The following is a 26057-nucleotide window of genomic DNA, read 5'->3' as shown; positions in this document are numbered from 1 at the left end:
TTAGCCCGCATTTCTACAGTAAGCAAAGTCCAAGAGGCCAACAAGGCTGTGAGGGAGAGCTGAACCACCACAGCAGGCGTTTGAAGCGTTGTATTTGAAGAAAGTGTTTTCGTCCATGAAACAGCAAGATGTCAAGATGCGAGGGCCCGTAAAGACCGTAATTCATTCTTCCTCTCACAATCACAATTTTTTTTGTGAATGTGAGAAGTATTGTTTGTGTATGTGAGAGGTAAAAGTGTGAATGTGAGAGGTATTTTTTGTGAATGTGACAGGTAAAATTGTTAATGTGAGAGGTAAAATTGTTAATGTGAGAGGTATTCTTTGTGAATGTGAGAGGTAAAAGTGTGTATTTTAGAGGTAAAATTGTGAATGTGAGAGGTAAAATTGTGTATTTGAGAGGTGGAATTGTGAATGTGAGAGGTAAAATTTTGAATGAGAGGTAAAATTGTGAATGTGAGAGGTATTTTTTGTGAATGTGAGAGGTAAAATTGTGTATGTGAGAGGTAAAATTATTAATGTGAGAGGTATTCTTTGTGAATGTGAGAGGTAAAAGTGTGTATTTTAGGGGTAAAATTGTGAATGTGAGAGGTAAAATTTTTAATGAGAGGTAAAATTGTGAATGTGAGAGGTAAAATTTTTAATGAGAGGTAAAATTGTGAATGTGAGAGGTATTTTTTGTGAATGGGAGATGTAAAATTGTGTATTTTAGAGGTAAAATTGTGAATGTGAGAGGTAAAATTGTGTATGTGAGAGGTATTTTTTGTGAATGGGAGATGTAAAATTGTGTATTTTAGAGGTAAAATTGTTAATGTGAGAGGTATTCTTTGTGAATGTGAGAGGTAAAAGTGTGTATTTTAGGGGTAAAATTGTGAACGTGAGAGGTAAAATTTTGAATGAGAGAGGTATTTTTTGTGTATGTGAGAGGGAAGAATGAATTATGGCCTATACGGCCCCTTATATCAAGAGGTCACTCAAGATAAACTGCTGCAACATACGCTCACCTACAAAGCTGCAGCAAGCACAATTGTAAACTTCCATTGTTGCCATTTACTATTTGCATGTAGTGTCGGCCTATCATGTTCCGTCACACAGGAAGACGAAAAGACAGAATTTGTTTCCTTTTTGCCTACCAAATTTTAATTCAAGACAGGTTCTCTTTAAATAGGTACAATGTGTAATTTATTAAACATTCCAGCATTCAGAGGCAGCCACTTCGCCCCAGCCCAACGAGCCAGAGAGACAAAGCAGCGGTGGTCAAACAAGTGTGAGAGTGAAAGAAAAGAGGGAGGTGGCAGTTGTGAGGACAAAGCTGTAAATTGTGACATGAGTAAGGTATCTCTATCAGACACACTCCCCACACTGCCACCCAGAAGCCATTTAACACAACACTAGTCCTTAGTGGCGATAAAAACATGACATCTGCTCCCTAAAGGAGCTACAAGAGCCTGACACAATGTTAACTTGTCAGCTGATGAAAGCACACTGACAGAGGAGACACTGGAGAGATACCTCACTCATGTTTCAGACAATTGAGGTTTATTCCTTCGCCTAAATGTTTTCTTTCAAGATTTGTTTTGGTCTCACTATGAGATATAGACATTCCCTTATTATCCAAGAACGGTACTAAAACATTGTCAGTTAAATAGGCATATTATCTGGTACTGTAGACTGTTGTTTAACCCTTGTGTTGTCTTAACTTCTGTATAAACCAATTGTCCTGAGGGTAAAAAATGACCCACCTTCTCTAAACCCTTTAAATGAAGCAGCTTGATTGAATTTTAAAACCCAAATCAATTTTGCATGAAAACACAACCTGTCATTCGTTATAAACTTTGTAAATACCTAGGTTTACCCGCTTACAGTACAGGAAAACTGGATGTTATCAGTGGAATCCACTTGATTTTTATTACAACACACCTGTCATAATTGGTTTACTGTTTTACTAAAGTTAATTTTTTTTTTTACTTTATTACTGGGCAATATATCAATATAAAAGAAATATCAATATATTTTTAAATGTGATATGGAATTAGACCATATCGCATATATAAATATAGTTCAAATTTGCACTGTGATCCTTGCTCCAGGCAAGCTGCGGCTTTTATTTAAGATATTTTTTTGTTCAAATGTGCACTTTATGGAGCTTTGATTTTTTTTTAAAGATACTCCTGTTGTTATACAGTATTTATATTCACTTAAATAAACGGTTTCAGTAAAACTACTTGTGACATGTCATATTTGGCTTTGACTGAACATTTGCTCTCCCTTTGCGATAAAAATATCGGGATATATGTAGTATATCGATATTCAGCCTAAACATATCGGGATATGACTTTTGGTCCATATCAGCCAGCCCTAATACATAGGTGTGAACATATTGAACATATTTTTCATGGTATTTTCGTTTTTGTGGTATTTTTATAGCTGCTGGGTCAAAAATGACCCCCAAGACAAGACTTGTACCATGTTGGTGTTCAGCTTTCATGGAAATATGAACAAAGACAATGTTTGACTTTTTTTCATGTTGGGGTCATTCGAGGAAAAGTCATCCAATTTCAAGTTGAAAAATGACCATTTAGGACGTTTCCCCTGCTGTTAAACATAGTGGCGGGTCATTTTTAACCCCTAAGACATCACAAGGGTTAAGACTGTATGAGACAGTAGCAGTAACATAAAGGCAGATAATTGAGTCAGAGTGTGAGGAGTTGTCTGGCAGGCAGCTGCACATCAGAAATACCCTGAAACAGAGCCAAGGATGTGGTCATACCAGGTTAAAACCTTGGGCACAAAGGTGGAATTTTAGTAAAACCTTAGTAACCCCGTTACAAACTGCCTACACGACGGGCTGATCATCAACACAAGGACGGTTAAGCATCAAGCACCACTGATGAATCCCTGATTAAATGTGCCAGGCTCCATTCAAAACCTGACAAACAAGATGCTGACCTTCTGTTTTGTTCTCAAAGCCTGTTTGTCAGGAGAGCTAGAATCTAAATGAGGCTCCTCTCCCACATCTTGGAGAGAGGAGGAGTGATTCTGACCCTGTCGGAGCACTCTGACCTGGCACTGAATAAAACAGAGCGTTCTCCTCTGACACACAGAGCTCCACATTGCTTTGGAGTTTCCATTTCTTGTACCAAGTTGTTCACCAAATCTACCCCCTCCTTTACAATGCCAGGCACTGACAGCTCACTATCAGTCTGTGTGCCAACATGTGCTGATAACGTGAGCGCAGCACTTCTTGTTTCTTAGTATACCATACATAACATACATACAGCAAATCAACAACCTGTTCTCATCCAGGGAGTCAAATCTCTCTCTAGCATCCTGATGCTAGGGTCTCTCGTGGGGGTAAGAAAGTATGAAAGTTTTTTTACACAGCCATGCCCAAAGTCAAACCGCAAAATAATAAGAAAAGAAAGAATACTAGCAAAGGGACTCTGAAGATACACACACCACCACAATTGCAGCATTTTATCAAACTTTCCTCAACTTTAAGCTTCACTGCTCTGTACAGCTTCGAAATAGCTGTGTCTGTGACATAACGTGGCAATGGAGTCACATACCTGGTTCCAGTGTGCATGTAGTTAAAACCATCGAGACTTTGCAGCGTTATTTTCGACAACTTCCCAAAACGATATCCTGACATACATGGTGTCTATAGATTCCTTCGATCTTCTAGTTTCATATGATACCAGTGAAGCCAAAGAAGCCTCATGGAGCATATTCTTTATTTTTTTGAGCCCACTAGATGGTGCTCTTGGTTTAAAGAAAAAGGCTCAAGCAATAGTAATTAATTGTGCTTTCAGTACTTTGTGAACATAGAGCGCCATCTAGTGGGCTCAGAAAATATAGAAAATGCTTCATGAGGCTTCTTTGGCACATCGCTAATCTAAAAGTGATATCACCAGGGCCTGTACCAGCAGTTGTGTTGTATGTTCGGTCAGGTAGAGTCTGACCTTTTCTGATGTCGTACATGGCGAATTGAAACGATCGGGCAATTGTGGCCACATGAACCTTAAAGACAGTTCGTCATCAATCATGACACCCAAGTTCCGTGCAGAACTTGTGGGGACAAGTTGCATTGATCCAAGCTAGAGAGGTTGAGCTTAAGGTGGTGTTCTGTCATCCATGTGGAGATATCAGCAAGGCAAACAGTGATACAAGCTGAGACTATGAGGTTATTTGGCGGTAATGACAGGAACAGCTAGGCATCATCGGCATAACAGTGGTACGAGAAGCCATGATTGCGAATTGTGACAATATATTGGGCACTTTTCACTTGATTCAGTCTCTCTACAAGTTATAGAACAAAACGTAATTATTATACAGAATGTAATGTAAGAATGTAATTATTTAACTGATTTTATCTTGTTTCTTTAGCTGATTGACCGGTGCTATAAGCCAGAATTTCCTGCACTGTATAAGGCTGAAATCATATATAGCATATAGCATATATGTTTAGTAAATCAGGGACTATGTTACACTTTCACTGACTGGTGTGAAGAGATAACTTGTTCAACTGTTTGTGTGTTCAGTGTGAGGCAGCACAGCACCCGCTTTGTGTGGTGTGTGTGTGTGTGTGTGTGTGTGTGTGTGTGTGTAGCAACACAAGCCTAAAGCAGGAAGCGCAGACAGGCCCGGGGAACAGAAGATGGTTTTGGAATCTACAGTATTAGAGAAGCAACACTGACTTTCCCACTCTACAGAAGACAAGCTGAGCAGCCCCTCAGCAGGAAGGGAAGGAGAGATACACAGTCGAGCAGTGCTACCTGAGTTTCACCTGCTGATACATCTCCCAGGACTCAGCATCTTGAGCTCTATTCTCACGAGTGAAGATAATCAGAGACAAACATGTTAACAAGTGGACTGAAACTCACTTCTGACATTCATGGCTCAGATATAGTCAGACGGCTTAGCAAAATAAAGGGGACACGTTGGACAAAAGCACCACATTTTTTCCCACATGCTCTCCATAAATCACCATAAGTTTAAATTTTTGGTGGGGCCCACTTCATCAAGATTGTGGATCGGAGATGGCAGCCATATAAAATCTATGAGAACCAATATATCTTCCAAGCCACTTAGAAGGTCAGTCTTGGTGTCAAAATCTACATTTTTTGGGTCAAGGAATCATTTAAAGCTATTGAGAATATCACTAGATGATTATTTGATCAAATAGATATGTTCATTTTGGCCACCTTTTGCTTTGAGGGTCTCTAACACATTAAGGTAGGCAATAAATTCCACAAATTACCTCTTGACAAGGCACATATGTGAATTAAAAACCATTTAAGTTGACCATCTCAAAACAACAGAAGTGTGCAAAACTGTCATCAAAGAATCTATAATATATTCTGGTTTTGTTTTGACTACATAATTCCCTATGTGTTCTTTCATATATTTGATGTCTTCAGTATTACTCTACAATGTTGAAAATAAGAAAACTTTAAACTTTTGTCCAAACCTGTGACAGGTACCTGGTTCAAATACTATTTGAACCTTTACAATAGGACATAAATACAGATGAAAGTGTGAATAAGTTCTGACACTGAATATATGGAAAGATTAAGATCAATTTAGTGTATTAATCAGAATACATGCACTGTATATGACCTATATTAATATATGTCCGACCGCTTAGGAACTGAGTTGGAAATTACGTAAATACATGGCCAAAATGAACAAAATTTATTTGATCAAATAATCATCTAGTAATATTCTCAATAGCTTCAAAGAATTCACTGGCCCAGAAAATGTATATTTTGACACCAAGATTGACCTTCTATGTGGCTTGGAAGATACATTTGTTCATATAGATTTTATATGGCTGCCATCTTCAATCCGCCATCTTGATGAAGTAGCTCCCATCAAAAAATAAAACCTTTGTTGATGGAGAGCATTTGGAAAAAACGTGGTTCTTTTGTCCGACGTGTCCCTATTCTTCTCAAATCTGGTCCTAAGCTGCCTGACTATTACGTCATACAACAGTGATGCAATGAAAGGATGACCCATGCTTAATACAACTTGGCTCTTCTTTATGTACAGGTGAGTTATAATAATACTCACAAAAGGAATTTGCTGAAATCTGGGAACAAACAGCTTGGGTTCAGAAGTTCAAAGTTCAGATACTTACTGACATCAATATCTCTCAAATATGTGTTTTTATTTATAAGGTATATTCAGATCATCACTTTAAGACTTATTTTAAATTTAATTCAAATTCATTTAGTGTTAGTTTTAGTTTTTTGTAATGGGGTATTTGTTGGGTATGAGATTCAATAAGGTCACAATAAATGTTGTTGCCTTTATTTCCTTTGCCTTATCCATATTAGCCCCAATAAGTTATAAAACGTTGCATCTTTACCCCTGAACATGTCAGCCACTAAATTGCTTCCGTGAAAATGACCTTATTGTCTTGTCACTGGTAATGGCAAAGAACAGTGGCAAATCAAATGATTTAATCTACTAGGTAACTTGAGTTGATGACAGACCTGCACTCATGGCAGAAAATGATCAGAAACCTGGTTCAGGTGTTTAGTACTCAGCTAGCAGATCCAGGCTTTGTGTTACTGGGATATGGTGTTTATAACTTAACCAGGATACTCCAAAAACCCAAATAAAGCCAGGATATTCGTGCACATGCAAACACACTCAATGACAAGCGTTTTTTTTTAGCTTGCAAGGCAACGAAAGTATAAGTAAGTAAGAAAATATCTGTGCTTTTGACTTACAAATGAAGCAGATATTGACTTACAAATGAAGCAAACCTGCCTGTGGACATGAAGACTAGAGCAGAGATGCCAATTTTGAGGGTCATCTGGCTCTAAACTATCCAATAAAGAGCTTAAAATGTGGCTGCATCCTTAAACCTACACTTTGCAAAAACACAACAAGCTTGTGCTTCCCCCAACAGGTGCTGAGGCTTATGGGTATTGTGGTTTTAACAGCTACGAGAGCATATTAGGCGAGTAAGTAGGTAGGAAGTAAGTCAGTGAAAAAACAGAAAGAGATTCTGCTGACTGAATCAACTTGATAGTGCTACTCACATGATACACCCCCCCACTGCAACACTATCCAACACACCCACCTAGTAATGGCAGTGCAGTTAAGCCATCTGTTCCCCCAAAGCAATGCTGTGGTCCCAGATCAGAAATTGCCTTTGTGAGTACAAAAGTATTATAACTGTTGAGAATCATTGTCTAACGACAGTCATGGAAAAAATGATTAGACCTTTGTTTTCTTCAATTTCTTGTTCCTTGTAATGCCTGGTACAACTAAAAGGTGATATCTAGACATTTTCCTCAAATGAGATAGATTGATAATTGTACATTTAAAAAAACGGTGAACAAAATGACTTATCTGTAAATTTAATTTTGTATTTAGTGCATATTTTCAGATATACAGTTTTTTTGGTTTATAGTAGAATATGTTTGCATGGTTTAATGTTAAAAACACACACTTTCTCATACTGTAATGGTTTTCTTGATAATGATTTTGGTTATTATCAAGAAAACCATGGAAAATGTCTAGATATCAGCTCTTAAATTAAACTCTTATCAGCTATTTTTGTTGTTATCATTATATTAGTCCAAACACATGCCTTTAGTCAGTGTTGTAGTACTCGAGATCGGTCTTGGTCTCCAGACCGGCCTCAAGACTACTTTTTGAAGGTCTCGTCTCGGAATCAGCTGCATTTTTACTCGGCCGTGGCCAAAGTGGACTCAGGATTTTAATTCAAGACCAGTCAAGTGGATTCATGTTCGGTCAACGGGATTTACTTGTTAATATCATTACTGTGATTTTGCATAAATCGTATTCCTTTGAGTTCAACCAATAACATGACTCAAATATCGTTTGAAATTGTTGTCACCGTTAACGGCTGTCACCCCTCCCTCCTCCTTTTACACTCCCCTCTCTAAAGGTCATGTGAGTGACAGGAGAAGAAGCCGTGAGAAGATGTCAGCCAACTGGTCTGTAATAACATTTGGTTACCTGAACCACAAAGATGCACAAAAGATTTTTGTGCACAACTACAAAAAAAAAGAAAGTGCAACTTGTAAATTCTGCAAAGCAACGCTAACGGAGACGGCTGGGACTGGTCTTGTCTCGTTCTTGACCATTCAAAGTCTTGGTCTTGTCTTGTTTTTTAAGGAGTTTTTCCCTGGCCGATGTGAGGGTCTAAGGACAGAGGATGTCGTACCATGTACAGTCTGTGAAGCCCTTTGAGGCAAATCTGTGATTTGTGATTTTGGGCTATATAAATAAAATTGATTTGATTTGATTTGATTTGATTTGATTTGTTCTTGACCCTTCAATGTCTTGGTCTTGTCTCATTCTCGACCCCTCAAAGTCTTGGTATTGTTTCGTTCTTGACCCCTCAAAGTCTTGGTCTTGTCTTGGTCTCGATAGACTTTGGTCTTGGTATTGACTTGGTCTCTGTTCAGGTGGTCTTGACTACAACACTGCCTTTAGTTGTACCAGGCATTAAAATGAACAAGAAATATAAGAAAACAATGGTCTAATATTTTTTCCATGACTGTACTACTAAATTGACAAAATACTAAAGTTGACCCTTAAGTGTTCCAGTGGAGCTGATCAAAGTGTATGTTTCTGCTGCAGAACAGGCCGTTGATTGAAGTGTGAATAACCTCACATATAATCGGACTGATCAAAATCAAAAGCCATGATCCAGATTAGTACCATCAAAACCGGCTCAGATTGGTACCAGTTATATTTCTCTCCTCCCTGCAGATGAGCACAATACCTGAAGAAGACGTCCCTGGGTTGCCGGCTGGAGCTGGGGTGCACCAGTTGCTCCTTCAGGTGCTCCAGAGAGCAGTTGTAGACGTAGACTGGACACTTGAACTGGCTGCTGTCACTGGTGCTCTGCTGGGAAACCTGCCGGCTGAAGCTGATGTGAAAATCTGCCTTCTGAGGTTCAGAGAACTGGACTCCTTCTTTTAGTCCAAGATCTGGAAAGTCAGAAATAGATATGTTTTCAAAGTCAGCCCTGCCTATTAGGTGTAACATATATACTCACCGGCCACTTTATCAATGTAGACATGGTGAAAACGAGCTGCTGAAGTTCAAAGTGAGCATCAGAATGAGGAAGAAAGGTGATTTAAGTGACTTTGAACATGGCATGGCTGTTGGTCTGAGTAAACTGCTGATCTAACAACCATCTCTAGGGTTTACAGAGAACGGTCCCAACAAGAGAAATTATCCAGAGAGCCTTGATGCCTTGTTGATGTCAGAGGTCAGAGGAGAATGGCCAGACTGGTTCAACAGTAACTCAGATAACCACTGGTTACAACCAAGCAGTAGTGGAAAAGTATTCAGACCTCTTACTTAAGTATAAGTACTAATACCACACTGTGAAATGACTCCACTACAGTAAAAGTCCTGCATTCAAAACTTACTGAAGTAAAAGTACAAAAGTATCAGCATCAAAATGTACTTAAAGTATCAAATGTAAAAGTACTCGGATTGTTATAAATATTCCAAATATATTATTACATTATTATCATTATTGATGTATTTATGTAAGCAGCGTTTTAATTTTCTCGAGGTAAAGAACTCATTTTTACTACTTAATATATACTGTTATAAATATCTAATCACTATAAATCCTCCTTCCTGGCTAGGAGGATGGACCTGAGCAGCAAAAAACGATTGTAATCAATAACAATAATTAACCTACAATAGTCATCAGCTTTCCCAAAATACAAAGAATTAATAGGCTCCAACAGTATTAGACTGACCTGAGCCTGGGGTCCCGGTCTCTGTCTCTGACGCTCTGCTGTCCCAGTTCTCCTGGTCCAGTAACAGGGAATCAGCAGGCCCCCCAGTCTGCCCCTCGGACTGTGGTGAGAGCACAGGGGACCTGGCGGTGAAGTGGCCGTTGCTGGAGCTCCTTCGCAGTTTACTGGCCAGACTGAGGCCAGACTCGGACCTGTCCAGCCCGCTGGTGGAGCCGGACAGGGAGTCAGCCTGAGACTTGTTGCTGGGGGTCAGGGTGTCGTCCTCCTGTGTGCTGACGTTACTCTGAGGCTCCGTCTCCAGCCCCGACGCCATCAACATCAGAACATCTGCAAAATAAACGCAGAACTAGGGATGGGCGTTTGGTAACAATCTGCCAACTCAGCATCTATTACATCTATTACATGGGCAAAATAAAAGACATACATACAGTACTATGCAAAAGCCTGTTTTGATAACAACGCTTTTATTTTGAAAGGACAAAAAGAGACTTTCTTTTGATTGTAAAACTAAATCAAGTGATTAAGAGGTTAAACTGTAAAGATAACATCAAGGAGTTCAATGTTTTATGTTTTAGCCCTGAAGAGGAATTAAGCTAGTAATCGGTATATTTAAACATGTTTTGTGTTTAAATAAGTTTTGGATCAAATTAAACTCAGTAATTCATGATAGCAAGTTTGATACGGTAATCTAATTTTGCTCAAATGAATCCTCTTGTATTTCTGTGTGTTTTATAATTGTTATTGCAACTTTCAGTTTGCAAACTGTAGCTTTATCCAACTTAATTCTCAGCTCATTGGCTAATTGATGTACGGCCGCAGAACTGAACGATCGGTGTGTTTCAGTTCAGTGATATTGATACGCAGTCAGAGATTAAATTAAATTTTTTTAAATACGCAGATCGATTAAAAATTCCACGTGATCGACCAAATTCTTAACGACTGTTAATCGATCATCCATTAATTATTCCCATCCCCACGCGGAACCCACATTTAACTCTTTATTGCATTATGAATCGTGTGTTGAATAAACCTGAGAAGCACATCATAGTTAATGTAATTCCAGACGTACCTGTGAAGGAAGCAGGGAGGAAGGTGAGGATGATCTGCTGGGAGCTGATGTACTTGGCGTAGCACCTCCACTGTGGCACAGAGCAGCTCCTCTCTCCCAGCAACGGCTCCTCATCCACAAGGTCTGCGTTACTGAAACTCTGACAAAGACATAAAGCAACACACGGTTATAGTTTAACTGCACCTGTCAGGACTCATTAACCCATTGACGCCGGGAAAGCATTACCGCATTTCTACCATTAAAACCGGGAGCGCTGTTGCGTCACTCTACCATTAAGGCCGGGACAGCGGATATGTCATTTTGTAGAATTTGTATTTTTTTCCACTTATTTTACATGCGGGAGTGTCGCAATGCAACATCGGACTTTTCCAGCAGTAAGTGACGGATGAGATCTAGATGATTACAGCGCCGATGACTTAATTGCTGATCCGGACTTTGAACCCTCGGAACCAATCGACCGGCATTTATGGATGAGGAATATGTTTTTAGACGTATTTTTAGACATATTTTCACCGAAGAATAGACAGATTTGTGGCCATCTGGAGATAATAATAATATTATTAATAATATATTAATATTAATAATAATAATAATAATAATAATAATAATAACAATAATAGGCTAATTGATTGTGATGACGATATAAGAAATCATGACTGTTTATATCTTATATTACTTTATGCGTCGTTGAGTACCCTGAAAAGTGCAATATATAAAATGTATTATTATTATTTATTATTATTATTATTATGATAATTTTTTTTTTATTAGAGTAGGCTAATGAGAACTATGTCTTGTTCTTCCAGTGGTCATATCATGTTTGCATCTTGCTTATGGGCATGTATTAGTAGTATGCATAGGATTTTTTATTCAGTCAAATGTAACATTTGCTGAGTTTGTTGATTTTTTTAAAAAGTTTATTGAAGGTTTGGACAAATAAACTCAACTTCGTATGAAAGCCACGGGTATAAGCTCTCAAATACTTTTTGAATTTCATTTTTATCTGCTACAGAGGCTGAAAAATCTATTATTTAGTAGGTGTTGAATTTCCAGAAAAACTTCAGGTTTTAGGGGGTCATTTGAAAATCGCCCATAGGTTTTCCAGGCATTTTTTTCCAGGCGCTTTAGGCCTTAATGGGTTAATAGAGTACTACACTGACACATAGCTTCTATCTCAGCTTCCACTGCAGGTTTGTTATTATTCTACCATAGACTGTCATATCTTGGTCGGCCCCTACAAGTGTTGTTTTTGGCGGCCTGTTTTAATTTTAGTCTTAGTCTCAAGCTGTAGTTTTTATTAGTTTCAGTTACGTTCATACTCTTTTTAGTCTAGTCAGTTTCAGTCGACTAAAAGTCTGAGCATTTTAGTCTTATTTTAGTCAGAATTATCCGTGACTTTTTTAATCTAGTTTTAGTCAATGAAAATTGTACAAATGTTTGGACAAATATAATGATAACAACAAAAATAGCTTATGAGAGTTTATTTAAGAGCTGATATCTAGATATTTTCTATGGTTTCTTGATAATGATTTTGGTTATTACGATATCGCAATAATATTGTATCGTGACTCAAGTATCGGAGTAAAATCGTATCATGGGGCCTCTGCTGATTCACACCTCTATAGCTTAATGATTGAATGTGCGTTCTGATGGATGGATTACCTGCAGCGTGCTGGTGGATCCCATCACCTCTTTGCTGCTGCCGTTGGTGTGGAATGACGTCATGTTGTCCCGTCTGTCTGGAGGCTTCACACACTCCTCTGACAAAACACATGAGGCAGATATTGTGACACATTAGAAGAGACAGTAGCTCATCAGGAACGCTTTTCTGTATCTGATAGACAGCATCACTGCACGTTTTAACAAGTCAAATTTAAGACTTTTAAAGATTTTTTAAGATCATAAATAACACAATTTAAGATCCATTTCACATCCATACTGGCAAAAAAGTAGAAAAGACATGGAGGAAAATCAGAGGCCCAGAATTACTTCCAAAGTATCTGAATTTATTCACAGCTCTTTCACATTGGAATAAAAAATGCTTAACCTAACTAAAAACACCAGAAGTTTTCTTGCAGAAGGTACAGTGTGTTTTATATATGTTTCAATCCACCGGCTTCAACCATCCAACCATTAAATTGTTCGTTCTGGAGCCACCAGTCATTGAACTTGCACTCACCCGTCTTACACCAGTAATTTGGCTTTGCTGTGAGCTTTTGTTAAGTTTTCTGCTGTGTTTTTCCCACTAGCTGGTTGTGCTCGATAAACTGTGACCGGGCTGCACAGGCACTTAGTTCTGTTCTGTAGTTTCATGTTATAGCGTTCTCAAAAGTCCTTTACATTTAAAAGCGAGACTGAAGTTTATTCATTTGTTCTAAACAAAAGTAACGATAATACATTTTTAAGACTTTTCGAAATCATATTTATGACATTTTATGAGACTTTAAGAGAATTTTAGACATTTTTAGGCCTTAAATTTAAATTACTGGATTTTAGACGTTTTAAGACTTTTTAGACTCTGTTCTATAAATGTGGGAGGAAACCTGCACTGACCTTTTATAACGGGTAAGGAGAAAGGAGCAACGTGTCCGTCTCGTTCTCGCTCTAAGATGTGGTGCATGAAGGTGACGTGGTCGCCGTCAGCCAATGGGATCTCTCTGTCGCTGAGCTCGTTCTCCAGGCTGCTGTGGAAGAGACTGAGCAGCAGCTCGTTGGGCAGACAGGGGCTGTGGATCTGCTCCTCAGCATCCACGGCTACGGACAAACAGGTGAAGACACACGTGAGGAACAAAGGTCAAGTATAGTCAAGTTTAGTTTATTTGTCCCAACTTGGGCAATTTGGTTGCAGTCTAGGTGTATAAAAGACATCAAAAACAATACATTCCAACACACATGCATACAACAGATCACAGCCTCAATATATATATCTAAAAATAAAACAAAACAAAACAAAATAAAACAAAACAAAAAAAAGAGTGCAACAGAAGGCAATTCCAGGTGAAGTGTCAACCACATATGTCCCCAACAACAACATCGTCAATATCAAACTAATCATCATCATCATCACCATCAACATCAACATCACCTTCATCGTTCAACCAGGTTCAGTTCCCTAATGGGGAATTGAGAAGATGGTACTGTTGAACAGATACTCCTAGCTTTCCTCACTACTTGCCTTTTAAATAAACAATTCAAATCAACAAACCAAGTCCCCACAATCTTGCTAGCAACCTTCACAATGCCCTGTAGGGCATTTTTTTTTTTTTTTTGTAATTTTTTATTTTGTTTGGAAAAGGCATTTACAAACAGACATCAGCACAAAAAGTTTTCCATAGACCTTTTCCATTTTTTCCCCCACCCATTTAGGCATACAGGTGATCAAAAGAGACTGCGAGAGTCAGTTTGTGTGGTAAAAGACAGTCCTCCTGGTCCTTCATGAGCCTCCACATTCACTATCCTGGAAACGTGTCGTTATATAGTCCATTGAATATAGAAGGTTTAGTACATTCAGACACACACACACACAACTTAGACCCACACTTCTACCCACATGTTTACAACCTGCATACCTGGGGTTATCATTCAGTACACATCAGACTAACAGTCTTTAAATGACAACTATATACAATAATGTAGGGTATTTTTATGTTTAGTTCCAAGGTTGCCATACTAGCAAATGATAGAAAATGAAATAACAGATTTGATAAAGGATTTGTAGAACAGAGTCATTAAGGTCTTATCAACTTGAAATGCAGCTAGTTTTCTTAAACAAAAAAGGTAAGGTAAAAGCAGTCCATGTGTGTTACTGTCATTGTTGAAGTAAACTGTGATGGACTGTAGGATTAATGTACCTGTGCTGAACGTCAGGAAGAAGATCTCGACCTGTTGGCATTTTGGCAGCAGCTGAATGAGGTCAAACTGGAAAGGAACCATGTGAATGCTGTCCTCACAGCCCAGGGCTTCTCCTGCTCTCACACACACACACACACACACAGGAAATCCATCCTTCAATTTACAAATACAGCGATATTCTATTTTTACATTACAAAGAAATGTTGCAGTTTGACAGGGGGGTTATAAACTTTGAGCTGCTTGAAGGCTTTAAGCGTGAAGCGTTTGCACAAATAATAGAGGTTTTATTCTCAGCAATGATTTTCATTACCTCTCACATCCTTGAGTCCGGCTGGCAGCGAGCAGACCTGGTCCTTATTCTGACACAGTTGGCTCAAATACTCAAAGGTCATCATGGTGGACATACAGGCCAGATCTCTGGGGAAGATCTAGAACAACACAGCAGGTTGTTATTAAACACAAACTAATATGTCTTCAGATACAGCGGCATATTAGGGCCAAGTATGAATGTATGGAGGGGATAATATTTTGAGAAAATCTGCAACTTTTTTTGTCCTAGATTTGCCACTTTTAATCTCATAAATGCACAACTTTTTTCTCATAGATTTGCCACTTTTAATCTCATAAATCTGATACTTTTTTCTCATAGATTTGCCACTTTAAATCTCATAAATCTGATACTCTTTTCACATAGATTTGCCACTTTTAATCTCATACATCTGCTACTTTTTTCTCATAGATTTACCACTTTTAATCTCATAAATCTGATACTTTTTTTCCCTCATAGATTGGCACTTTTAATCTCATAAATCTGCTACTTTTTTCTCGTAGATTTGCCACTTTTAATCTCATAAATCTGCTACTTTTTTCTCATAGATTTGCACTTTTTTTCATAAATCTGCAACCTTTTTCTTGAAATATTACTCCCCTCCCCGGTTCCTTATTTATTTATTTATTTTCATACTTGGCCCTAATACGCCATTTTATTCAGACGACATTACATTCAGATAAATTGATGTGACAGCACAACAGCAAACTGAGCTCTCTGCAGGTAGATCCACACTAGATCAACTCTATCCTACAGAGTTTGTGGATGAACTAGCTGCTGTATTGAGGAGTTATACGCACCGCTTGAGGTATCTCCTGGTACTTGAGGCCCTGGAAGTGACGATGCTGGTCCATGCAGTTCATCACGAAGCCGCTCTGTGGCTCCACCCAGCACTCTGTCACCAGGTTCAGCTCCGTGTCCACATCCACAGCCTCCACCTCGGTGTCGTTGTCGTCATCGGTGGAGAAACTGGAAAGACAAAAGACAAGAGAGTGACACATGTACTTGGAGCAATCACTCATGAAGGTATGCAGGCTTTACGTGGGAGTGAAAAGCAGCATGTTAATTCAGACTGCTTCCCACTCTTTCCTTCCTTGACTTTACTGGACTCAATTATTGACCGTAAAGAGAATTTATTCCTCCTAAACTGGCCTTAGACATACTGTAATTCCGTTCAAAATTGTACAGCACCTTCATTGGTGCTTTCATATCCAGTGGTGGAATGTAAGCAAGTACATTTACTCAAGTACTGTAATTAAGTACAATTTAGTATTTCCATTAGTATTAGTATTAGTATTCCACGAGTATTTCCATTTTACTTAACTTTCTACTTCTACTTCACTACATTTAGAGGTTAATATTGTACTTTTTACTCCACTACATTTAGCTGACAGCTTTAGTTACTTTACAGGCCGAGATTTTACATAAAAAACAAACATCAAAACATCAATTTAAAGTGATTAGACATTTATTTTTAATTAAACCACATAAAAGTATATTAAGGAGTTAAAAAATGAAAATGCTGCTTACATAAATGTATCAAAAATAACAATATCATAATATATAAAACAATCTGAGTGGGACCATTCTGCATAACGAGTACTTTTACTTTTGATACTAACTGAAATAAAAATAAAAAACAACTGAAACTGTATTGTGTGGTTACAAAACTAACTCAAACTAACTAAAATTTAAGTGAAAATGTCCGTTTTTGTCAACTTTTTGCATACAGGAAGCACTGGTAAATGTGTTTATTGAGACTGGGATGTTACACGGTTATTTGAGTCGATCGCCTTCAGAAAGTTCAGCTCTTCACTCCAACTGCAAGAGTAAATAACCTCATACTGGGGCTCAGATGGATAGGGCAAAGAAATAAAGGCTAAATTTATTGTGGCCTTTTCGCACCCAACAAATACCCCATAACAAAAAACAAAAACTAATAAAAAACTAAACTAAAACAAACATTAAAAAAAACAACCTGAAACTAATGAAAAATCTAAAGCTATTATAACCGTGGCACCCCATTATTCTTTAACCCTTTGATGCACAACATGGGTCTAAAGTGACCCGATATAGTTCTTATGTTCAATATTTTTGCAATAAATTATTTTCATCATTGAGTATTCCAGGTTTTCCTCAAATAGTTTGTTTTTGATGATCATACATCCAAATGTTATGTTTTCCTTTATTAATTTTTTAATAAAATCCCTTTTTGTGTCACTATCCTTCTAATGCACAACATGGGTAAAAAATGACCCATATCAATTTTTTAGCTAAGTAGCTTGCTAAACTAACTACTTAGCTAACTTCTTGGCCAAGTAGTTTGCTGAGCTAACTACTTAGCTAAGTAGCTTGCTAAGCTAACTACCTAGCTAACTTCTTGGCTAAGTACTTAGCTTAGCAAGCTACTTAGCCAAATAGTTAGCTATGTAATAATACAAAAACTTTTTTTCTTCATAAAGTATGAGAGGCTAAATGGAAATAATTATTTGTTGTGATCGAAAACAAGATATTTAAAGAATACTTGGAATATATAATATATATAAAATAAGTTGATATCAAAAGGTAGAGCACAGAAACACACAGCAATCATTAAATAACATGGGAAATGAATGCGGGTCATTTTTGACCCATGTTGTGCATTAGAAGGGGAGTAAACATGTTGTTCATCGAAGGGTTAAGTATGGTGTGGTGTACAGGTGATTACAGTCTTACCTGTCCTTAGTAGATGTTGAGTGAGGTGGAAACAGGATGTACTGAACAATACATGAGTGACTCTCTCTGTCCGTCTCCCCCGACACGCCCTGAAAACAGACAGAAATGTGCATGAACATAACAGCACTGAAGAGAAAAACCAAATGGAATATTTCATTGTTGAGTGTTTTGAGATGTGAGGTTTACCTTCATCGGCAGCTCGATCACCATGTTAACGATGCCCTCTCCACTGGCAGCAAAGTGAAAGCCTTCTGATGTGCGGATCCTTCACAGACATTGTCGTGGAAATTAATTTGAAGATGTATTAAAATGTCAGACATGTAGCAGTTTAAAAATGCATCACATATGATTTGACAAACACACAGAATTTGACCAACAGTCAGAGTCTCTCTGTACAGGAAAGCTGCTTGATTAAGATATGAGCAGCTCTGATTTAGGAATCCCACTGTGTCATTTGGAACAAAACAGGAAATCATGAGACTCGACGCATGAACATTAGGTATAATAGTACAAGCAATAGAAAACTGCGCAGTTGCTGTTCGGAACAAGGACCTGTTTGTGTATCTTGAGTATCTTGAGTGTATCTGTTTTTTGATACTGTCTTTCTAAGAAACTCTTGTCGTCTATTAGGATTCTCCACAACAAAATCAAGATATATATATATATATATATATATATATATATATATATACACACACATATACACACACACACACATACATATATATATATATATATATATATATATATACATATATATATATATATATATATATATATATATATATATATATATATATGTGTATATATATATGTGTATATATATATATATATATATATATATATATATATATATATATATATGTGTATATATATAGATGCACAATATGGAGCACTTCTGCACAAAACTGCTTGTTGCACCTGCAGCCAAACAGGCCTACAGGCCTAGGCCAGGTTCTACTCACTCTGAGAGCATGGACAGTATGTGAGCGACAGCCTGCATGGCCACGGCCGGCCCATGGCTGCTCTGCACGGCCCAGACCCAGCGCTGGTGCAGGAAGTAGCGGGACAGAGAAGCCAGGGTGGAGGAGGCCGTCCGGTTGGCTGCCACACTGAGGGGGACAGTGCTGTTGGAGGGCTGAGGAAAGTTTTCCATGTTGAAAATGAACGGAGTCCTGAAGTCCAACGGCAGCTTCTCATACCTGCAAAGCATCCGCACTTGATCAGCTGGATCACATACAGGTACATCTTAAAAAATGCGAATATCATGAAAAAGTTCAATATTTTTTGTCAGTCATTTCAGAAAGTGAAACTCATACATCATGCCAAGCCGTATTAATGCACTAATTAATGCAAAAGGAGCCCAACCAAGTACTGAGTGTATAGAAATGAAGATACTTTTCAGAAGCCTGACATTTGTGTTTAAAATATCCTTTTATTAATTGATCTTATGCAATATTCTAATTTTCTGAGACACTGAGTTTTGTGTTATATTATCTGTAAGCCAGAATCACCAAAAAAGCAAGAAATACAGGCTTGAAATATTTCACTTTATGTGTAATGAATCTATATAATATACGAGTTTCACTTTATGAAATAATTGACAGAAAATATTGAACTTTTTCACGATATTCTAATTTTTTGAGATGTACCTGTAATGCAAGAAAAAACGCATACTTGTGTTTGTCTGTCTCTTTATTGTGCAGCTATCATGCATCATCACTGACCTTATGAGCAGTTTCTCCAGAGGCTTGTTGAGCACCACCACACAGGGTCTGTCTGACAGAGCAGGTTTGGGAGCAGGGATGGAGGGAGATTTGGATGGTGATGGATGACCCACAACCTTCCTCTTGGTCTTCGGAGTCGCCTCTTTGTTCTGAACGCGATGAGGGAAACGGAGTTTGAGGATCTGCTCTCTCAACTCGTCTACAATCTGATGGAGAACACACAAATGTCAGGACAAAATACACTAAACAGTCTGTACAGATGGTGTCTGTGTTTACCACTGATTGAGCCGAGAGCTTTTTACACATTAAATAAACGGGTTGCTCAGTCAATGTAGCCGCCAGTTTAAAGAAAAAATTAAGCCAAATGTTGATGGCAGATGTTACAGTTCTGACTTCCACACATGTTGAGCTTGTTCAGGTATGTTAATTAGTTTCAAACAGCTGTGTATTCATTAAAAAGCTCTTAAATATCAATTTGCAGTGCTTTGAAATGAAACTAATGACCAATAAATGGAATTAAAAATGATTCATTTGTCATAATGTTTTAGTTAGATGACAGTTTGAACATTTTTTTTAACAGACTGAGTGAAAATAAAGCAAATATTTTAGCAGGTGGAGAGCAGAAAGCCTGCAATTTGTCCTAAAAATTAGAAAAGTATTATCATATAACAAATCAATTTCAACCCTTGTGATGTCTTCAGGGTCAAAAATGAGCAGCCACTATGTTTAACAGCAGAGTCAACCCCCTTAATAATTTGTTCAAAAGTAAAACATTGTCTTTGTTCATATTTCCTTGAAAGCTGTTAAACAACCAAGTACAAATCTTGTATTAAGGGTCATTTTTGACAACCAAACCATACAAAACCATGCCTGCAAAAAAATTATGTTTACACCTATGCAGTGCCTGTAGAAGTAAAATTAAACTCTACTTTAGTAAAACAGTAAACCAATTATGACAGGTGTGTTGTAATAAAAACAAATGGATTCCACTTAAATCTAGTTTTTCTGCACTGTAAGAGGGAAAACCGCAATATTCACAAGGTTTGTGATGAATGACAGGTTGTTTTTTCATGCAAAATAGATTTGGGTTTTAAAATTCAATCAAGCTGCTTTATTTAAGGGCTTTAGTGAAGGTGGGTCATTTTGTGGTGTATACAGAAAGTTAAGACAACATAAGGGTTACAATTAATTACAATTCAACTTTGTAATATTTCTCTTATTTTATCTGATTTGAATACAGATTTATACACAGTAAACTCTACCTGATGTTGAATGTTTAGGTTCACTCTTCCAGAAATTGTCTGTTGTTTTTTCAATCATTACCACGTGCCTGCTGCTATCTTATTTTCTACACTTATGTTTGAAGCCAGTGGTGGAAAAAGTATTCAAAACATTAATCTGAAGTAAAAGTACTTATTATGCAGAATGGACCAATTTACGGTGTTATACTACTACTCAATATACTGTTATGAGGTTTAATTTTAAGAAAACTTCTAATCACTTTAAATTTTAATTTATGATGTTTTTATGTTAAATCTCAACCTGAAAAGTAACTAAAGCTGTCAACTAAATGTAATGGAGTAAAAAGTCCAATATTTGCCTCAAAATGTAGTGAAGTAGGAGTATAAAGTTACATAGAATGGAAATACCCAAGTAAAGTAAAGTATAGGTACCTCGAAATTGTACTTAAGTTCAGTACTTGAGTAAATGTACTTAGTTACTTCCCACCATTGTTTTAAGCACAATTTCAAATATCTAACATCTTTCAACCTTCACCTGTCTGACACATTGGTCCCTGAACATTCTCACCTTTAAAAAAGGCCCATAGTGTCCCTGACTCTCAGTACCTTGTTTCTAACATGAGCTGGAGTACCAATAGGGAAGCCCAGACGCAGAACCATGCAGGGCGTCTTGGAGATGAGACGGACCAGGTAGAAGGAGGTGGGAGGCTGGTCTGACGAACTGCAGAAAAACAATTCATTGTTTTTAAATTTGACTAACTGAATTTTATTTTAACAGACTTTTTTTAACCCTCTGGACTACACAAAATCGCAGACACATTACTTTTTTATGGCGTGTGAAAACAGTGGGATTTACTTTGAGAAAACCGAGGATTTAATCTGATCTCGGAGTTAGTATCCAGTGGTGATGTGCCAATGAAGCCTCATGAAGCATTTTCTTTTTTTTTTTTTTTTTTTTAAATGTATTTTTTTGGGCTTTTTCATGCCTTTAATGGACAGGACAGCTGAAGAGAGACAGGAAGCAGGGGGCAGAGAGAGGGGAATGACACGCAGTAAACGGCCGTCCGATGCGGGACTCGAACCGGGGCCAGCTGCAGTGAGGACTGTAGCCTCTACACATGGGGCGCCTGCGTAACCCACTACGCTACCGACCACCCCCTCATGAAGCATTTTCTTTATTTTCTGAGCCCACTAGATGGTGCTCTATGTTCAACAAAGGACTGAAGCACAATTAATTACTATTGCTTGAGCCTTTTTCTTTAAACCAAGAGCACCATCTAGTGGGCTCAGAAAATAGAGAAAATGCTTCATGAGGCTTCATTGGCACATCACTAGTATCCAGCATTCTTCAATTTCTTGTTGATTTTAATGGCTGGTACAACTAAAGGTACATTTGTTTGGACAAATATAATGATAACAACAAAAACAGCTGATAAGAGTTTAATTTAAGAGCTGATATCCAGACATTTCCCATGGTTTTCTTGATAATAACCAAAATCATTATCAAGAAAACCATGGGAAATGTCTAGATATCAGCTCTTAAATTAAACTCTTATCAGCTATTTTTGTTGTTATCATTATATTTGTCCAAACAAATGTACCTTTAGTTGAGAAAACAAGGTGGTCTAATACATTTTTCCTTCTAGCACTTGACCCCAAGTTGTATATCCAAGTGTGAATAAATTGAAGCCATCAGCACTGCTATTTCCTGCAGCTGTCTGTCGTCTCACCTGTATATGAGTTTAACATACGAGTATCCCTCCACCAGCACGAAGCTGCTCCAGTCCCTCAGCAGTGACGTGAGGGCAGAGTGGGAGATACGACACTGGATGGTGCTGTAACGTCCGTTGTTTCCAGCTGTGTGCAAGTGTTTGGGGACAGGCCTGGAGGACGGAAAATCATAAGGTAACGCCAGAAAAAACAGAGCTAAACAAATACAGCAGTTATAAGGCTGAGCACTAAGCATTTGTAGCATAAGGATATCAGTCCAACTGTTATCTGTTGGCTGTGTCTGCAAATAGGCCTGTCACGATAGTCATTATATCGACTTATCATTCGATATATAAAAATGGACGCGATAGTTTTTGTGGACTCTCCTGTCGCTCAACCTTCTCTCTCACACACACACACACACACACACACACATATATAGTGAGTAGTGATGTGCCAATGAAGCCTCATGAAGTATTTCCTTTATTTTCTGAGCCCAATAGATGGCGCGATTGGTTTAAACAAAAAGGCTCAAGTAATAGTAATTAATTGTGCTTTCAGTGCTTTGTTGAACATAGAGCGCCATCTAGTGGGCTCAGAAAATAAAGACACAACGTGTCCGCCGCTGATCATAAATTAAACGGCGTCGCCAACTGTGCACAGAGTGTCCGGTGCTTGTTGTAAACAAACGGAGGTCGCGAAGTGAACACATGTTGCTGCAGCACATACACACTGTACTGCTACAGAGCTAACTGTTAGCCTGTTAGCACTGACTGTCCTGCCTTTTAAAGGAGCCACGCCTCTCTTACAGTGGATGCATTAGGCAGTAGGAATTGCCAAAAAAATCTCGGGAACAGGTGTTTATATATTATTTATAATACATAATAATATAATATTTATCTCAGTTTGTCGCAGTTTCTGTTAACAGAGCCCAAAAGTCTATTTTATTTGTTTTGATAGTGGTTTTTTTTTAACTTATGTTTTATTTATCTAGGGTGTTTTAATATTTATTTTCCACATTTCAGTTCCAAATTTTAATATTCTTGAGATTTAAAAATTTAATTGTTGTGGAAAAGGATGTACTCCACAATACTATCATTTATAGTCATAGTTTCTGGGAAAATATATCGTCCTAAAAAATGTGTTATCGTGACAGGCCTACCTGCAAATTGACTTTAAATAGTAAAACACAACTTTGCATTTCTCACATGTCGTGTTCCAGGATGATAGCGATGCGATGCATGTGCAGCCATCTCTGCCAGAAGTTGGCGTCCATGGAGAGGATCGGTTTCCAATAAGACGCAAACTGGGATTGAGAGGAGTCTTTGGATCCGCTGTGCTGCAACGACAGGACCTTGGGGGAAAAAAGAAATTAAAAATCAGTCAAAGGTGGCACACATACAGGAGGAAAGCTCAGAGGATTAGTGATGTGCAGGTCGACCACAGTGTTGTCTAAAATAAATCACATAATGGGGCGATGCCGCTACTGTTTGGTTCAATATGAAAAACCAAAGCCTGTGCAGGTAACAGCTCACCTTCATTAAAGTAATATTGTGAAATCTTGGTGCTAGCTTTCGTTTTAAGGTTTGAGATTCGACTGTTATGTTCATTTTTTCAGTGCAATGGTGTTCTTTACCTCTCACAGATCATAGTTCAATGAGGATAATTCACTCGTTTTTCATAAAAAATGCATGTTAAAACTTTGATTGGAAAGACCTTCATATGAAATACAATGGTTTTACATGACGTTGGTTTTTTTTTTATTATTATTTTAATTTTTTTTTTTTTTTTTTTTTTAAGAAAAAATACTTTTAACTATTTTTTTTAATTAACTTTGAAATGGGTCAATTTGACCCGCAACAGGAGGGTTATGATACTACTGTTTTTTTCCAGCTGTCAACAAAATCCAATAAAACCAGGGTGTCTCGTAATACTTTAATAAATCTTTAAATCCACTGCACAATCCTAATGCTACTTTTAAAATTAAAGTAAAATCAGTAACCTCCGAAAATGAGTCAACTTTTTTTGCTATTAACCTTTCTTTAACCTGCATGTAAGATGGTTTAACCCTCCCGTTATGTTGGAAATTGACCAATTTGAAAGTTTAAAAATGTAAAAAATAAAATAAAATAACAAATGTCATAAAGAGAAAAGTAAAAAATTCAAAATGTAAAATGAAATTTTCAAAAAGTCAGTGTCATATAAAACCATTCTATTTTATATGAAGGTCTTTCCAATGTACATTAAAAAAAGTTTTAACGTGAATTTATTATGAAAAACGGTGAATTATCCTTATTGAACCTGATCTTTGAGAGGTAAAAAACACCATTGCACTAAATATTGATTGAAATGGTTAGTAATATAAACAATGTTTATTTTATTTTTTTAGTTTCTGACATTTTTGGATAATTAAACATATCCCGGGTCAAACTGACCCATGAACATTATTGCTGTTCTTGAGAAACAAACATAACAGGAGGGTTAAGGCATCTCTTTAAATTATCTAAAATTCCTGAACTGAATTATCTTCTGACCTATCAGTCTTCAGTCAAATTTGTGTCAGTTTTGGTGACATGCTGAAGCTGAACTGTAAGAATACATGAGTTGATTCTGCACTATTTGCTGCAGACACAAGCCCCAGTGTGTGGAACTCCATACTTTGGCGCCCCCTGGTGGTAGGACCATGAAAGACAATGTGGAGACAACTGTGTGCTTTTTGATAATAGAAGACAGACTTTAACTATACAAAGCTACAATACATACAAAATACATTCTACTAGCTATAGATTCAGTTAGTGGAACACTGCTCTCCTAGACCAGAATGACAAGTTGTTCTTGGTTCTTGGTTGAGTTAAATCAGTGAAGGTCTGCACAGTACCGGGGTAGTAGAGCCGGGGGGGATGTAGAAGAGAGGAACTCCGTTTTTGGTGCTCTCGGGAATCATGTAGTTCTCTGGAATTGAGTTAAATGATTGGAGGTGCACCAACATCTGATCAGTCTGGTTGATGCTGGAGGGACACACAGACAATGTAGTTCAGTTACAATTAGGGATGGGCGTTTGGAAGAAACCTGCCAACTCGAGCATCTGTAACGTTAACGTTCGATAAATCAATTAATCGTTTTCATACATACTCCATAATGTATAAAAACATGCATCCGTGGGCAAAATAAAATATATATATACAGTACTGCGCAAAAGCCTGTTTTGATAACGGACACCTTTATTTTGAAAGGACGAAAAGAGACTTCCTGTTGATCGTAAAACTCACTCAGCTTTAGATTAAACTGTAAAGAAAACGTCAAGGAGTTCAATGTTTTATGTTTTAGCCCCTGAAGAGGCATGAGGTTAGTTTTTGAGGTTAATCTTCATATTTAAATGTGTTTCATGTTTAAATAAGTTTTGGATTAAATTAAACTCAGTAATTCATGCTAGCAAGGTTTGATACAGTAAGCTAGTTTTGCTCAAATTAAAACTCTTATATTTATCTGTGTTTTATAATTGTGATTGCAACTTCCAGTTTGCAAACTGTAGCTTTATCCAACTTAATTCTCAGCTCATTGGCTTATTGACGTATGGCCGCAGAACTGAACGCCGGGCCGTGTTTCAGTTCAGTGATACTGAGTCAGAGAAAAAATTTAAATTAAAAAATA

At 37.6% G+C, this 26057-nt stretch overlaps 1 protein-coding gene across 2 annotated transcripts in view; it reads right to left on the bottom strand.

The window, feature by feature from the left end:
* Positions 1-26057, bottom strand: part of szt2 (SZT2 subunit of KICSTOR complex) — a 133393-nt gene that overhangs the window by 93856 nt on the left and 13480 nt on the right. For both annotated transcript variants that reach the window (XM_059341183.1, XM_059341184.1), the window contains exons 11-27: positions 25285-25414; positions 23615-23760; positions 22427-22579; positions 21303-21417; positions 19456-19661; positions 18694-18930; positions 17915-17993; positions 17729-17817; positions 15814-15982; positions 14996-15113; positions 14685-14798; positions 13387-13587; positions 12496-12593; positions 10834-10972; positions 9765-10091; positions 8768-8975; positions 4773-4820 (exon numbers count right to left, since the gene is read on the bottom strand). In XM_059341183.1, the coding sequence (XP_059197166.1) occupies positions 4773-4820; positions 8768-8975; positions 9765-10091; positions 10834-10972; positions 12496-12593; positions 13387-13587; positions 14685-14798; positions 14996-15113; positions 15814-15982; positions 17729-17817; positions 17915-17993; positions 18694-18930; positions 19456-19661; positions 21303-21417; positions 22427-22579; positions 23615-23760; positions 25285-25414 (2577 nt within the window). The remainder of the gene's footprint in view (positions 1-4772; positions 4821-8767; positions 8976-9764; positions 10092-10833; positions 10973-12495; positions 12594-13386; positions 13588-14684; positions 14799-14995; positions 15114-15813; positions 15983-17728; positions 17818-17914; positions 17994-18693; positions 18931-19455; positions 19662-21302; positions 21418-22426; positions 22580-23614; positions 23761-25284; positions 25415-26057) is intronic.

This window comes from Centropristis striata, chromosome 9, assembly GCF_030273125.1.
Source record: "Centropristis striata isolate RG_2023a ecotype Rhode Island chromosome 9, C.striata_1.0, whole genome shotgun sequence".
Taxonomy (NCBI): Eukaryota; Metazoa; Chordata; class Actinopteri; order Perciformes; family Serranidae; genus Centropristis; species Centropristis striata.
Note: the sequence above shows the minus strand (reverse complement) of the source record. Positions and strands in the feature narration are given on the sequence as shown.